This window comes from Nycticebus coucang, chromosome 12 (assembly GCF_027406575.1).
Source record: "Nycticebus coucang isolate mNycCou1 chromosome 12, mNycCou1.pri, whole genome shotgun sequence".
NCBI classification, from domain to species: domain Eukaryota; kingdom Metazoa; phylum Chordata; class Mammalia; order Primates; family Lorisidae; genus Nycticebus; species Nycticebus coucang.
Window position 1 is genome coordinate 64095146 of NC_069791.1, and position 13806 is coordinate 64108951.

A 13806-nucleotide genomic window follows, 5' to 3' on the forward strand; every position below is an offset into this window, starting at 1 on the left:
GCAAGGGACTTGAAGAGAAACTTCTCTGAAGAAGACAGGTGCATGGCCTACAGACTTATGAAAAAAATGCTCATCATCTTTAATCAGCAGAGAAATGCAAATCAAAACTACTCTGAGATATTATCTAAGTCCAGTAAGATTAGCCCATATCACAAAATCCCAAGACCAGAGATGTTGGCGTGGATGTGGAGACAAGGGAACACTTCTACAGTACTGGTGGGAATGCAAATTAATACATTCCTTTTGGAAAGATGTTTCAAGAACACATAGAGAGCTAAAAATAGATCTGCCATTCAATCCTGTAATTCCTCTACTAGGTATATACCCAGAAGACCAAAATTCATATCATAACAAAGATATTTGTACCAGAATGTTTATTGCAGCCCAATTCATAATTGCTAAGTCATGGAAAAAGCCCAAGTGCCCATCGATCCACGAATGGATTAATAAATTGTGGTATAGGTACACCATGGAATATTATGCAGCCTTAAAGAAAGACAGAGACTTTACCTCTTTCATGTTTACATGGATGGAGCTGGAACACATTCTTCTTAGTAAAGTATCTCAAGAATGGAAGAAAAATTATCCAATGTACTCAGCCCTACTATGAAACTAATTTATGGCTTTCACATGAAAGCTATAACCCAGTTATAACCTAAGAATAGGGGAGAGAGAAAGGGGAGGATGGGCGGAGGGAGGGTGATTGGTGGGACTATCCCTGCGGTGCATCTTACAAGGGTACATGTGAAACTTAGGAAATGTAGAATATAAATGTCTTAACACAATAACTAAGAAAATGCCAGGAAGGCTATGTTAACCAGTGTGATGAAAATGTGTCAAATGGTCTATAAAACCAGTGTATGGTGCCCCATGATGGCATTAATGTAGACGGCTATGATTTAATAATAAAAAAAAAAGAAAGAAAAAAAAGAACATTAACAAAAAATGTATAGCTAACTTCATAAATAATGTTGAAAGACAATGCTTTCCCTCTAAGACCAGGAATGAGATAAGGATGCCCACTTTTACCACTGCTCTTCAACAAGGTTCTAGCCAGTGGGATAAGCCAAGAAAAGGAAATAAAGGACCAGACAGAAAAAAAATTAAACCTATTTGCAGATGAAATTATGATCTATGTAGAAAATCCCAAGGAATCTACCAAGAACACTCCTAGAATAAACAAATGAATGTAGCAAGGTTGCAAGATATAAAAATTAATACAGTCAGGCTTGGCACCCGTAGCACAGTGGTTACCGTGCCAGTCACATACTCCGAGGCTGGTGGGTTTGAACATGGCAGGGGCAAGCTAAAACAACAATGACAACCGCAACAACAAGAACAAACAAAAAATAGCTTGGTTTTGTGGTAGGTGCCTGTAGTCCCAGATTCTTGGGAGGCTGAGGCAAGAGAATCACTTAAGCCCAAGAGTTGGAGGTTGCTGCAAGCTGTGATGCCACAGCACTCTACCGAGGATGACATAGTGAGACTCCGTCTCAAAAAAAAAAAAAAAACACACAGTCAATTAAAAACCATTTCTTAGGCTAATCAAGTGAAGCAGTGGGAATATTTTTTTTTGTAGATACTAGCAATGAACATGTGAAAACTAAAATTAAAATACTACCAATACTATCAATAATCACTTAAGATAAGTATAGCTCTTAACAAAATATGCCACATACATGGAGGCTGGTGGGTTAGAACCCAGCCCGGGCAAGCTAAAACAACAATGACAACTGCAACAACAAGAACAAACAAAAAATAGCTGGGCATTGTGGTGGGTGCCTGTAGTCCCAGCTACTTGGGAGGCTGAGGCAAGAGAATCACCTAAGCCCAAGAGCTGGAGGTTGCTGTGAGCTGTGATGCCACAGCACTCTACCGAGGGTGATACACTGAGACTCTGTCTCAAAAAAAAAAAAAAAATTAACAGTCAATTAAAAACCATTTTTTAGGCTAATTAAGTGAAGCAGTGGGAGTAATTTTTTTTTTGTACATACTGGTAATGAATATGTGAAAACTAAAATTGAAATACTATCAATAATCACTTAAAATAGGTATAACTCTTAACAAAATAACGTATAGGACTTATACGCTAAAAAGTATAAAATGTTGATAAAAGAAATCAACAACACCGTAAGTTGGAATAATCACTCTCCTTCAGAGTAAAGTAACTCAGAGTGTGTAGTACTGGTGAAGTGATAGACACAGATCAAGGGAACACAATAGAGAACCAAGAGATAGCCCCACAAAAATGAAGCCAACTAATTTTTGTAAAGGTGCAAAAGCAATTAGAGGAAGAATAGTCTTTTCAAAATGGTATTAGAGCGACTGGACATCCATAGGCAAAGAAAATAAACAATAGCCCTGACCTAAACTTCACAGCTTATACCACACTATCTCAAAATGTAAAACTATAACATAGAAGACTATCTTCAGGCTTGTTAGAAGGTCTTAGTGCATGATTTGTAAGAGGAAAATACTGATAAATTGGACTTTATCAAACCTAACAACCTTTGTTCTGCAAAAGACCCTTTTAGAAGGCTGAAAAGCAAAGTTATAGACTGGAAGAAAATATTTGCCAACCACACATATCTGACGAACTCATTTAGAATATAACAATAACACTCAAAACTCAACAGTTAAAGAGCAAACAATACAGTTAGAAAATGAGCAAAAGATATAAAGATATTTCACCAGAGAACACACACAGATATCAAAAAAACAGATGAAAAAATGTTCAAGATCACTTAGACATCAGGGAAAAAGCAGATCAAGACCTTGATACAACATCACTACACACCTATTAAATCAGCTAAAATAAAAAAACACCAACAATACCAAGCGATGGTGAGGATGCAGAGAAACCAAATCTCTTATGCATGGCTGGTAGGAATGTAAAATGGTATTACTGCCGCTCTGAAAAATATTTGGCAGTTTCTTAAAAAACTAAATATGTGCTTATTATACAACCTAGCAATCTCACTTTCAAGCATTTATCCCAGAGAAATAAAAACTGATATCACACAAAAACCTGCACAATAATGTTCATAGCAGCTTTGCTCGGAATAGCCAAAAAACTGGCAACAAACTATGGTGCTGCCACACCAGGGAATGTTATTTAGCAATAAAAAGGAACGGATTACCAACACACAACCTGGACAGACCTCAGGACATTATGCTAAGTGAAAGATCCCAATTTTGAGCAGGCACATACTATGTGCTTCTATTTACATAACATTCTCAAAATGACCAAATTATAGAGATGGACAAGAGATTAGCAGTTACCAGACGTTAGTGATAATGAAGAAGGGAGGGATAATTAGGAAGGGGTGGCATGAGGTGATCTGTGTGGCCTCGATCATGGTGCTGGTTATACAATCTACAGGTGATAAAAGGGCATGGACGGCTCAGTGCTTGTAGCTCAGCAGCTAGGGTGACAGCCACATACACTAGAGCTGGCAGGTCCAAACCCAGCCCGGGCCTGCCAAAACAACAATGACAACTACAACCAAAAAATAGCCAGGTGTTGTGGCGCATGCCTATAGTCCCCGCTACTTGGGAAGCTGAGGCAAGAGAATCCCTTAAGCTCAAGAGTTAGAGGCTGCTGTGAGCTGTGATGCCATAGCACTCTACTGAGGGCGACAGAGTGAAACTGTGGCTCAGTGAGTAGGGCACTGGCCCCATATACCGAGGGTGGCAGGTTCAAACCCGGCCCCAGCCGAACTGCAACAAAAAAATAGCCAGGTGTTGTGGATGATGCCTGTAGTCCCAGCTACTCAGGAGGCTGAGGCAAGAGAATCGCCTAAGCCCAGGAGCTGGAGGTTGCTATGAGCTGTGATGCCACAGCACTTTACTGAGAGTGATGAAGTAAGGCTCTGTCTCTACAAAAAAAAAAAAAAAGGCATGGAACCATATGTGCATTGTGCCAATGTCAATTTCCTGGTTTTGATCCAGTACTCTATGTAAGTCATAACTTGGGGAAAACTGCTTGATATGTCTTTCTACTATCTTTGCCACTTCCTGTGAACATATATATAATTATTTCAAAATAAAAAGTTGTTTTAAAATTAACTAGCTTTCATAGTAATGTATCTTCTAATGATGTGGCATGGAGATGGAAGATTACCAGAGGCCAAATAAAAAGAGATTAGTAGGAAAAGGTGTGACATGGTAAAATCCTAACTGGAGATGGGTCCCAAACTGGCTTTTTGAAGTATGGGTTCATTTAAACATGTGGCAACAGTAAATCAGAACCTAATTTAAAGGTTCTAACTTAAACATGATTTAAACAAATCCTCTCTGTTTCCTTCTGATTCCTGCCTCTAGGTCCTTCCCATCTCCCACTTTCTCTGACTACATCCCACCAAACTCCTGCCTTCCTAAAGTCAAAGAAGTTCAAGAACTCAAAGAAACAAAGGTGATTCCTATTTTCTACATTATACACAGAATAAATTATCTGAGCATGTAGAAAGTAGCACAGATTTCTCTGGTGAGGTTTCTGGCAAAGGGTCTCAGCATCTTCATACAAATCAGACAAAGGCTCCCTATAATCAAGGCAGATGCATCCCAACCTGGCAACGGGGGCTTGGACAGGATCTCAGCCTCCCGCCCCGGCCCTCCCAGTCAGGTCACCACTCCACCCTCATCTGTGAAGGCCTGACTTATATAATTCAGACAGCAAATTGGGTCTGACCCACAAGATATCTTTTCAGGTGCTATTTTTACACATTAATAAGTTTAGCTTCATAAGGAGTATGACCTCACTTACAAGTTGAATCAAATCTATAACCCCTGTGAAGTTTCATTGTTATCTATGTTATCTAGAAGAAGGCAGGTGACCAAAATGGACCCAGAAGCCTGAAGGTCACTTATAAAGATTATTTCTAACACTGCACAAATCTGGCCTTTCTCAATTATTGGGGTACACACGTTTGGCTTTAAAAAACACACAAAACTGGTCTATCCAACAGCAGTCTATATCTCCGCTGCACAATGCCACCCGAGCAAACTGGACCTGGTCCAAATTAACTGCACTCACCCACAAAGAAAAGACTCCTTATTTATCTTTTTCAGTATACAAGGAAGATGGGAAAAGTGCGGATGAACTTTGAATTAAAACAGTTAACTATTGTTCACTTTCTGTATCTTTTCCACTGGGAGGAAAAGGACATCAAGAAAAAAATGTCTCTTTTTGCCCTTTTAAATTATTCTAGTAAAAAACTGCTTTCGGCCCACTTGGTTGTGAAAATCCAAAACTTGAGTTCCAGGGAAGTTTTCTACTTTTGGACATGTACTTAAAAACTGAGTTCACATTTTTTTCCTTTTGAGAGAGAGATGTAAGTAAGTGCTCATTGAAGCTTAAGGTGTTTGGCAACATTATATTTACTATACTTTTGCAGAACTGATAGATATACATTTTGACATCATTATATAGAATTGGAAGGGCTTAAAATGCTAGTATATATCTTGTAATATATATCTTAAAATACTAGTATATAGGAGGCATACTATAAAAATAAAGCATCTTACCCCATCCCTTTCCAATAAAAGACAATTTCCTATAACATAAAAGCCAAGAAAATCCTAAAACTCTTACACTTAAAAAAAAAAAAGAGAGAAGACAATTTACTTAAGTCTCTTTAATGACTATGAGGGAAAGTCCTTTCAAAAAATAATGTTACTGAAGTATTAATTTTTTCATTAACTATATATTTTATTAAGTTATTCAAATATAAACAGTTAAAGTCTCCAGCAATTTGGTGACTTCATCTCAATACAACGTAACACTTCAAACTGTTCAAAGAGTGTATTTTTAAGACAATTTATAAACCCAGTGATTTAAACTTGTAGTCAAAGAAAAGATTCTCCTGTCTATTGGGATGTAGATTTTGGGATGAGGGGGGGTTAGGTTTTATTGGATGAAGACCAAAAACTGCAAATACTGTTATCTCATTTCAAAATAGATTTTGTTAGTTTAGCCCCTAATCAAACCAAATCTATTTAGATTAGTCATTCCTTACAAAAATCTTCCCACAATAAATACTAAAGCTAAGATAGGCATAAAATGTTAGTAGATAATAAAGCTTTTTCTATAGGATGAAATAGTTACATTAAGAAAATTTAAAGGGTTTGGGATATTCATTCAGTTAGACAACAGCATGTGTACTTAGAAAACTGTTTTTAAAAAACTCACTAGGCTGAGTTGTTTGCCTTTGGCAACCATCCAAATAAAAGAAATACTTCTAGAAATGTAAACAGGATGCATTTCTTTAAGTTGATGAATCCAGTGAGCAAGGACAGACAGTGCCTCTTCGTTTCTCTCTAAAACTGAAGTGCAGGATAGCTTCTAATTTAAAGGTCAGAGGAAAAGTGACAAAGGGCAGCAGTGAGCAGCCATGCCAGTCAACCAAGCTTCCACTATTTTCCAGTGCAGAGCTGGACAGCCTCCTTGACTCTTTGTGTTTGCTTTCTGGAACAAATGTGCTGTTCCAGTGGAAAAGGCACACCATTTCTCTAGGAAAGCCACCTCCAAAGTTCCACCAGCAACTGTACTAAGGGCTCACCTCATGCAGGAAAAAGTGCCAGGAAATGGGGCAAAGATCTGAAAGGTGGTAAACTTGGCTCCTGCTCCGAGAGCTTTCAGGATAATTCAGCAGGACAAAGCACACCACAAGATCAACAAGAACATCAGATAGATTCCACAGATAAATCCCACAATGGAGGTGGAGGAACAAGCAAGAACAGGCAGAAGTGTCACTACTGATGAGAAGCCTAGCATAAAGACAGACTGTGGCAAGATAAGAAATTTGGGGGTTTACTCTATAAAAAACAGGAGACAAAAGTTTTAGGAAAGGAGCACAACAAAGTCACAGCTTGCCTGAAGACTCTCTGGTGAGTGGGACAGACAACAGAGGAGCAGCTGGAGGCAGGACAAAGGGGACTCTGAATGCCCTCACCAGAGAAGCCCACCATAGAATGAGATCTAAAACCAAGAGAACTGAATTTGCTCAGACGTGCAGAGCATGGCAGGCAGTGAGAGCCCAGTTTGTACAAGGAGAACACCAACCAGGCTCTCCCAAGTTATCCAGAGGGGAGGACAGCTTGGGAAAGGTGACATTTGGGTAAGTTTTTGGTGAATTGAATAGGACAATCAATGAGAAATCCTAGCCAAAATTTTCAGGAAACAGATGGAACTATGGGGAAAACTATGGGTCTAGAAGTACACAGAAGAAGCAAACTATCATTAGCTCTTCTCAGCTGCCTAGAAAAGGTTCTCCTGAAAGTCAAAAGAAATTCAACATCAGTCCAGTTTCCTCAGAGCTCCTAAACTGGAATGTGAAAATCCATACTACATTTCAGAACTCAAGAGCCAGCAGGCTGGAAACTTCTAAGATCACCTCCAGGAGCCATGAACAAACCAACTTTTTCTCTTCTATTCTTTCAGGTATCAAGTTGTAAGCCTCAGAATCTTCTTTCACTGAACATTTCGCTAAGCAACACTAGTATGTGAGGAAATGAAATCTTCCTGTTAAGTACAGAAAATGCTAAAGAAATTTGACAATAAATAAATACTAAACATTATTCCAATGGAAAAAGGCCTGCAAACACTACAAATAGGTAACATAGCTTAACATGCTAATTCAGCATTCTCAAAATTCAAGTTAGGATCTTGTGAAATAATTTAGCAGACACTTTTTAAAAGAGAAAATATAATAAAATGGTAAATATCTGACTAAGTTACAAATAATAAAGGTTAAGTGTTTCATAGAATCTTTGTTTTAGGTAAAAAAAAGATCCATTTATATGGAAAGATATAGATGGATGGATATGAATTTGCATGAGTACGCATATACACACACATAGGTACACTGTGCTCCAATGGTAATACATACTTTTTTTCTAGACTGTACTCTGACTGCCACTGGGTCAAACCCTCCCAAATGAGCCTGCTCTGAGGCTGGCCCTTTATCATTCCCGACCACTCCAAATGTAACAGAACTGTGCTGTCAAAAGTGCAAACAGTCATGAACTGGGTTTTGTGAAGAACTGATAACAGAGTAGAAAGATGTTGTGTGAGGAGGTATAAAAACACCATTGTGAAATCTTTTAGGGGCAGTGTCACTTGATTGGTTTTGATGAAACACACATTCTTGACCCATTTTGCAGGGCCACCATGAATTACAAGGTGTAGTCTGGGAACCACAAAGTGGCCACATAACATTTTCTACCCCTAAAGATACTGAAGAGGACATGCAGTCAACATTCACTTTAGAATGACTGCCTTTTGGCTTACCCAAAAATGATGTGTGCAGTTCGTGGTGGCAGGTGCACCCATGCAGTGTTCATTAAAACCCTCTTCCAGGGGTGGCACCTGTGGCTCAGTGGGTAGGGTGCCAGCCCCATATACCAAGGGTGGTGGGTTTGAACCTGGCCAAACTGCAAAAAAAAACAGCCGGGTGTTGTAGTGGGTGCCTATAGTCCCAGCTACTCGGGAGGCTGAGGTAGGAGAACAGCCTAAGCCCAGGAGTTGGAGCTATGATGCCACAGCACTCTATCCAAGGCGACAGCTTGAAGCTCTGTCTCAAAAAAAAAAAAAAGTAACAAAAATCTAGAAGTATGGGATATGCTTTAAGTCTGGCTAACTTAGAAGAAATTTCATGAGTTTCGATACGACTTTAATCTTCAAATAGTTATAAAACGTAATTAATCCAGACTATGTCAGCAACTCAAAATTAGAACATCCTATGGCTGCTCTATCCTAGTCAGAAGTGGCTACTGTGTAGGAATGTGGCCCATATGAATTGAAATATATTATAAATATGTACTGGAGTTCAAAAATTTGGTATGAAAGAGAAATGTAAACTTCTCTTAATTTTGTTTACATTGATTACATGTTAGAATTATGCTGTGGATATATTGGGTTACATAAAATATATTATTAAAATAAACTTTACCTCTTTTTTTTTTTTTTTTTTTCAGAGCTAAAAAGAATCAACTTTATTGAACATTCAAAGTTAGTTTCTCTTCTTGCCCTTGCCTGTGACCTTGGCTGGTGTTAGGACTGGAGCTGTTGCCTGGTACAGGGTGGAAGAGATCTTGTTGATGTAGTACAGACCAACCATGGAGAAGATGAAGCAGGTAGTGACACAGACTCGGTGGATGAGGCCAGATGCAAAAAGAGCCAAAAGGAGACAGAGGAGAATCTCAGGGAAAATCTTTGCTTGGAATCCTTTGCCAAAGACAAGATTCTCCAGATTATTGAAGGCAGTGAGAGAGAAGACGAAGAGGCCAGAGCCAAGCAGGCCCCCCTGAATGGTCAGCCACTCGGTGGAGGCCAGCTGGCGGCTGTACATCTGCATCCCGGCGAAGAGCAGCAGGGACAGGAGAGAGGACAGCGCCAGCGATGTGCCCGTGCCCACTACCATCACGCCCGGGCCGTGAGTCCAATCCGCAGCACTAGCAGAGAACCGGGCACCTCTTTTTTTACTATCCTTAATGTATGTACTAGAAAATGTAAAGTGCACAGAAAGTAGGTAAAGTTCTAAAAATAGAATCTGTCTTTAATTACGAAAAGAATATATATATATATATATTTTTTTTCTTTTTTTGTAGAGACAGAGTCTCACTTTACTGCCCTTGGTAGAGTGCCGTGGTGTCACACGGCTCACAGCAACCTCCAACTCTTGGGCTTATGTGATTCTCTTGCCTCAGCCTCCCGAGCAGCTGGGACTACAGGCGCCCGCCACAATGCCCAGCTATTTTTTTGTTGTTGCAGTTTGGCCGGGGCTGGGTTTGAACCCACTACCCTCAGCACATGGGGCCGGCGCCCTACTCACTGAGCCACAGGCGCCACCCAAAAAGAATATATTTTTACTGTAGAACATAGAGGAAGTATAGAATTGCATAAAAAACCCCACAAAATCCTCAAAAATATCACAACTTAGAAATAACTGTTATTAATGTGTTGGAATATTATCTGTCTCATTCTTTTGCAGTTTTTGGCCAGGGCCAGGTTTGAACCTGCCACCTCCAGTATATGGGACTGGCACTCTACTCCTTGAGCCACACGTACCACTCCATCTGTCTCATTCTTTATGGAAATTCTTTTTCTCTTCATGTGGTATATAAACATTTATATGTAATAACCCTTTAAAAACATTTCTAGCAATATATCATAAACATTTTCCCATGTCATTAAACACTGAAAAATTTCAAAATTTGTAACAGCTGTATAGTAGTACAACATATGGGAGGTGCTATAATTAAATTAAACCCCTATTGCTCAACATCTGAAATATTTCTGATGCATGGAAAATATAAACAACAATGTAAGGAACTCCTTGATACATACAAATTTTCATATATATGACTACTTTCTTATGATAAATTCCTACATGTTGAATTCTAGGTTAAAAAGTATGCACACATTTTTGAAGCTTTCAATATATATTAGCAAATTAATCTCCAGAGAGGTTGCATCAATTTACATATTCATACTTGGTAACTTTTAGTTGTCCTTTAATTTCTCCCAAATTGTTTTTTCTTTTTTCTTTTTGAGACACAGTTTCACTACGTCACCCTCCGTAGAGTGCCGTGGTGTCACAGCTCATAGCAACCTCCAACTCTTGGGCTTAAGCGATTCTTCTGCCTCAGCCTCCCAAGTAGCTGGTACTACAGGTGTCCATCACAATGCCCGGCTATTTTTTTGTTGCAGTTGTCATTGTTGTTTAGCTGGCCTGGGCCAGGTTCGAACCTGCCGGCCTTGATGCATGTAGCTGGCACCATAACCAGTATACTACAGGCTTCATGCCCCAAATTGTCTTTTTTTTTTGAGACAGAGCCTTAAGCTGTCACCCTGGGTAGAGTGCTGTGACATCATAGCTCACAGAAACCAGCTCCTGGGCTCAAGCGATTCTCTTGCCTCTGCCTCCCAAGTATCTGGGACTATAGGTGCCCACCACAAGGCCTGGCTATCTTTTGGCTGGAGCCCATCCTTATTTGGTGGGCCCAGGCTGGATTCGAACCAGCTAGCTCAGGTATATGGTGGCTGGTGCCTTAGCTGCTTGAGCCACAGGTGCTGAGCCCCCAAATTGTCTTTTTTTTGTTTGCAGTTTTTGGCTGGGGCTGGGTTTGAAACCGCCACTGGCATATGGGGCCGGTACCCTACTCCTTTGAGCCACAGGCGCCGCCCCCAAATTGTCTTTTTAATTGATCTATTTGTTTCACAAAAACTATTCTCCAATAATATTTACACAGTCATATTCTCAAACTATACCTCAAAAAGAAATCACAATAATTAGCAATTGAAAATGAAGCAAATTTAGTGTATGTATACTGACAACGAAAAAACAGAAAATCAATAGACATTTGGTTTCTATACTTCAAATAAGCTTTTATACATTTTTATATTTTATATTCATCGTCCTTCTAAGTCACATTAATAAAATAGCCATTAAGTAATAAATAAAATAAATAATAGATTAAGTAACTGTTAGAAATGAAAATGCTTAAATTTCCCAACCACGTATGAATTTCTAAAGTCTCTTGTTTCCAACTAGAAAACTAAGCTCATTCAACACTTCCAATGAAACTTTCCACATTAAAGCATAAAGAACAATTTAAAACAATCTGAATTCTTAGAAGAAGTTTCAAAATCAGGAGAGCCTTGGATTTGGTGAGGGACTTAACATTAGTTACTGCCTATAAAAAAAGAATTTTCTTGAATATTAATGAGGCATTAAAATAAGGTATAAGAGAAAGATAATAATAGCCAGAATAACACACCAACTTGCTCACTGTCATCCCTCACCTCTACAATTATTGGGTGTAAAGTTCAAAGCTGCTTGTAAGATTGACTGAAGAAAAGTTTAAAGAAGATAAAATTACTACTGCAGAAAATTATCTCGAAAGTAACATAAACAGAACCAAAAATTCACTAAGACATGGCAATAGTTAAATATCAGTATCAGGCAGACTCACTAAACTACATAGACACTGCACCATTTGGAAATAAGTGGCCATTCTTAGGGATAAACAGAACCAGGAGAGAACAACTACTCTCACTTGTTAAAAAAGCCTCCCTCCAGTCCTCACTTCAAAGGCAGCTTCTCAGTGGGGCCCTCCCTTGGACATCTTATCCAAAGTGGCAACCTTCTTCCACTACAAGCCCATCCTTCCCAAGCTCCTTCTTCACTTTTCTCTTTAGCACTTAATGCTAGCTGACATACTTTATAGCTCATTCATCATCTGGTTTATTATCTCTACCCCCACTGGAAGGGAAATGCCATGTGGACAGGGTTCTTGGTCTGTTTCATGCTCTCCAGTGTGTTTCTAGGGCCTGGCACATAGTAGGTGCTCTCCTTGTTGATAGGATGAATGAAAGACCCTCAGGTCCCTTACCTGCAAAATAAGGGCAACAATCCTTTCTACCTCATAGAGTACAGTGAGCAATACTTGAACTAATAGACAGTTTATGTTAGGTATTTATAGATTTGCCCCATACCAAAATCGATCAAAAAGTACACAAACCAAACATCATTAGTGTTTCAATTAATTTTTCACTGGAAATCCCACCATATGATGATTTATCATTAAGGTTAACAAATAGTGGCCCATACTTCATTTGAAAAAAAATTAGTTGTATAATGGGTTTGGAAATTCCTTTTAAAGCCATCCCCTTTTCATATATCAAAGGTAAAAGAAAAAAGCCTGTGGTTAAGAAAAGTTCAACCAAAAAGAAGAAAGCTTAATTTACTGTTGCAGGTAAATTAAAACTGCAAACTGACAGAATTTAGATAGAAGAGCAATTTTCACAGTAGAACCTCTGTGTTACAGTAGAACCTCTTTTTTAAAGTATATAAATGCTCCTGTCATTCATAAAATACAAATAATCTTTTAAAAAGCATTACTGAATTCAAAGCAGAGTTCAGTTATCATACCTTCTCCCTAGTCAACAGACGCTGTAATTATAATCACTGTCCTATAGGGAAATGCTTTGATGTTAGAAAGGGTCAAACCTAAGAGGGAAGAGGATCTGTTATGAAGTACCTGGCTTAATTTTTCAGGGTATGTTGTTCATGTCTTAATCTGGTTGGGCTGCTACAACAAAATATAAACAAGGGAAGTTTCTTTCTCACAGTTCAAGAGGCCGGGAAGTCCAAGACCAAAGTGCTAACAGATTTGGTGTATGGTGAGAGCTACTTCCTGGTCCATAGATGGTACCTTTCATCTGTGTCCTCACATGGTGGAGAAGGTGATGAAGCTGTCTGGAGTCCCTTTTATAAGGGTATTAATCCCATTCTTATGGGTTCTGCCCTCATACTCAATTATCCCTCCAAAGGCCCCATCACCTAATACCATCACCTAAGGGGTTAGGATTTCAACACATGAATTTCGAAGGGACACAAACATTCAGAACATAGCACTGCAGATGGGTAAAATAATAGTAATATCCCTAACAATAACCTTTATTTATTAACATATCCTTTAGGAGGAACTTAGCTCTAGATCCTATTAGTAATATTTTTTAAAAAGTTGTATCTCAAGTGATGGATCCCAGTAGTCACTGGCAAAGATGTGGAAGTAGGCCCCAGAATGCTCTGATTCATCAGGGACACGTATGCCAGCAGCCAGGCCTTTAGACAGAAAGTCTAGAGAATCAGAAGAAACATGATTCTGGAGTAGTCAAGTGAGGGGATCTCATCTTCCAACAGCATAAAGTGAAAAGAATATAAAAGCAAATATAGACTTACGGAAACTCAGGCCTAGAGCCCCTGGATCGGGCAAAGTGGGGTACAGGGGAAGACCTTG

At 39.1% G+C, this 13806-nt stretch overlaps 2 protein-coding genes across 2 annotated transcripts in view; both read right to left on the reverse strand.

The window, feature by feature from the left end:
- GNA12 (G protein subunit alpha 12) overlaps window positions 1-13806 on the reverse strand; it is a 148304-nt gene that overhangs the window by 88923 nt on the left and 45575 nt on the right. The window lies entirely within an intron of this gene.
- LOC128561504 (keratinocyte-associated protein 2) lies at window positions 8983-9467 on the reverse strand. Its single transcript, XM_053555823.1, has one exon. It carries the CDS (start codon window positions 9420-9422, stop codon window positions 9012-9014), a length of 411 nt encoding a protein of 136 aa, XP_053411798.1. The 5' UTR covers window positions 9423-9467; the 3' UTR covers window positions 8983-9011.

Excerpts from the sequence above, each read along its gene's own strand:
- LOC128561504 (XM_053555823.1), bottom strand. The coding sequence starts at position 9,422 with ATGGTAGTGGGCACGGGCACATCGCTGGCGCTGTCCTCTCTCCTGTCC.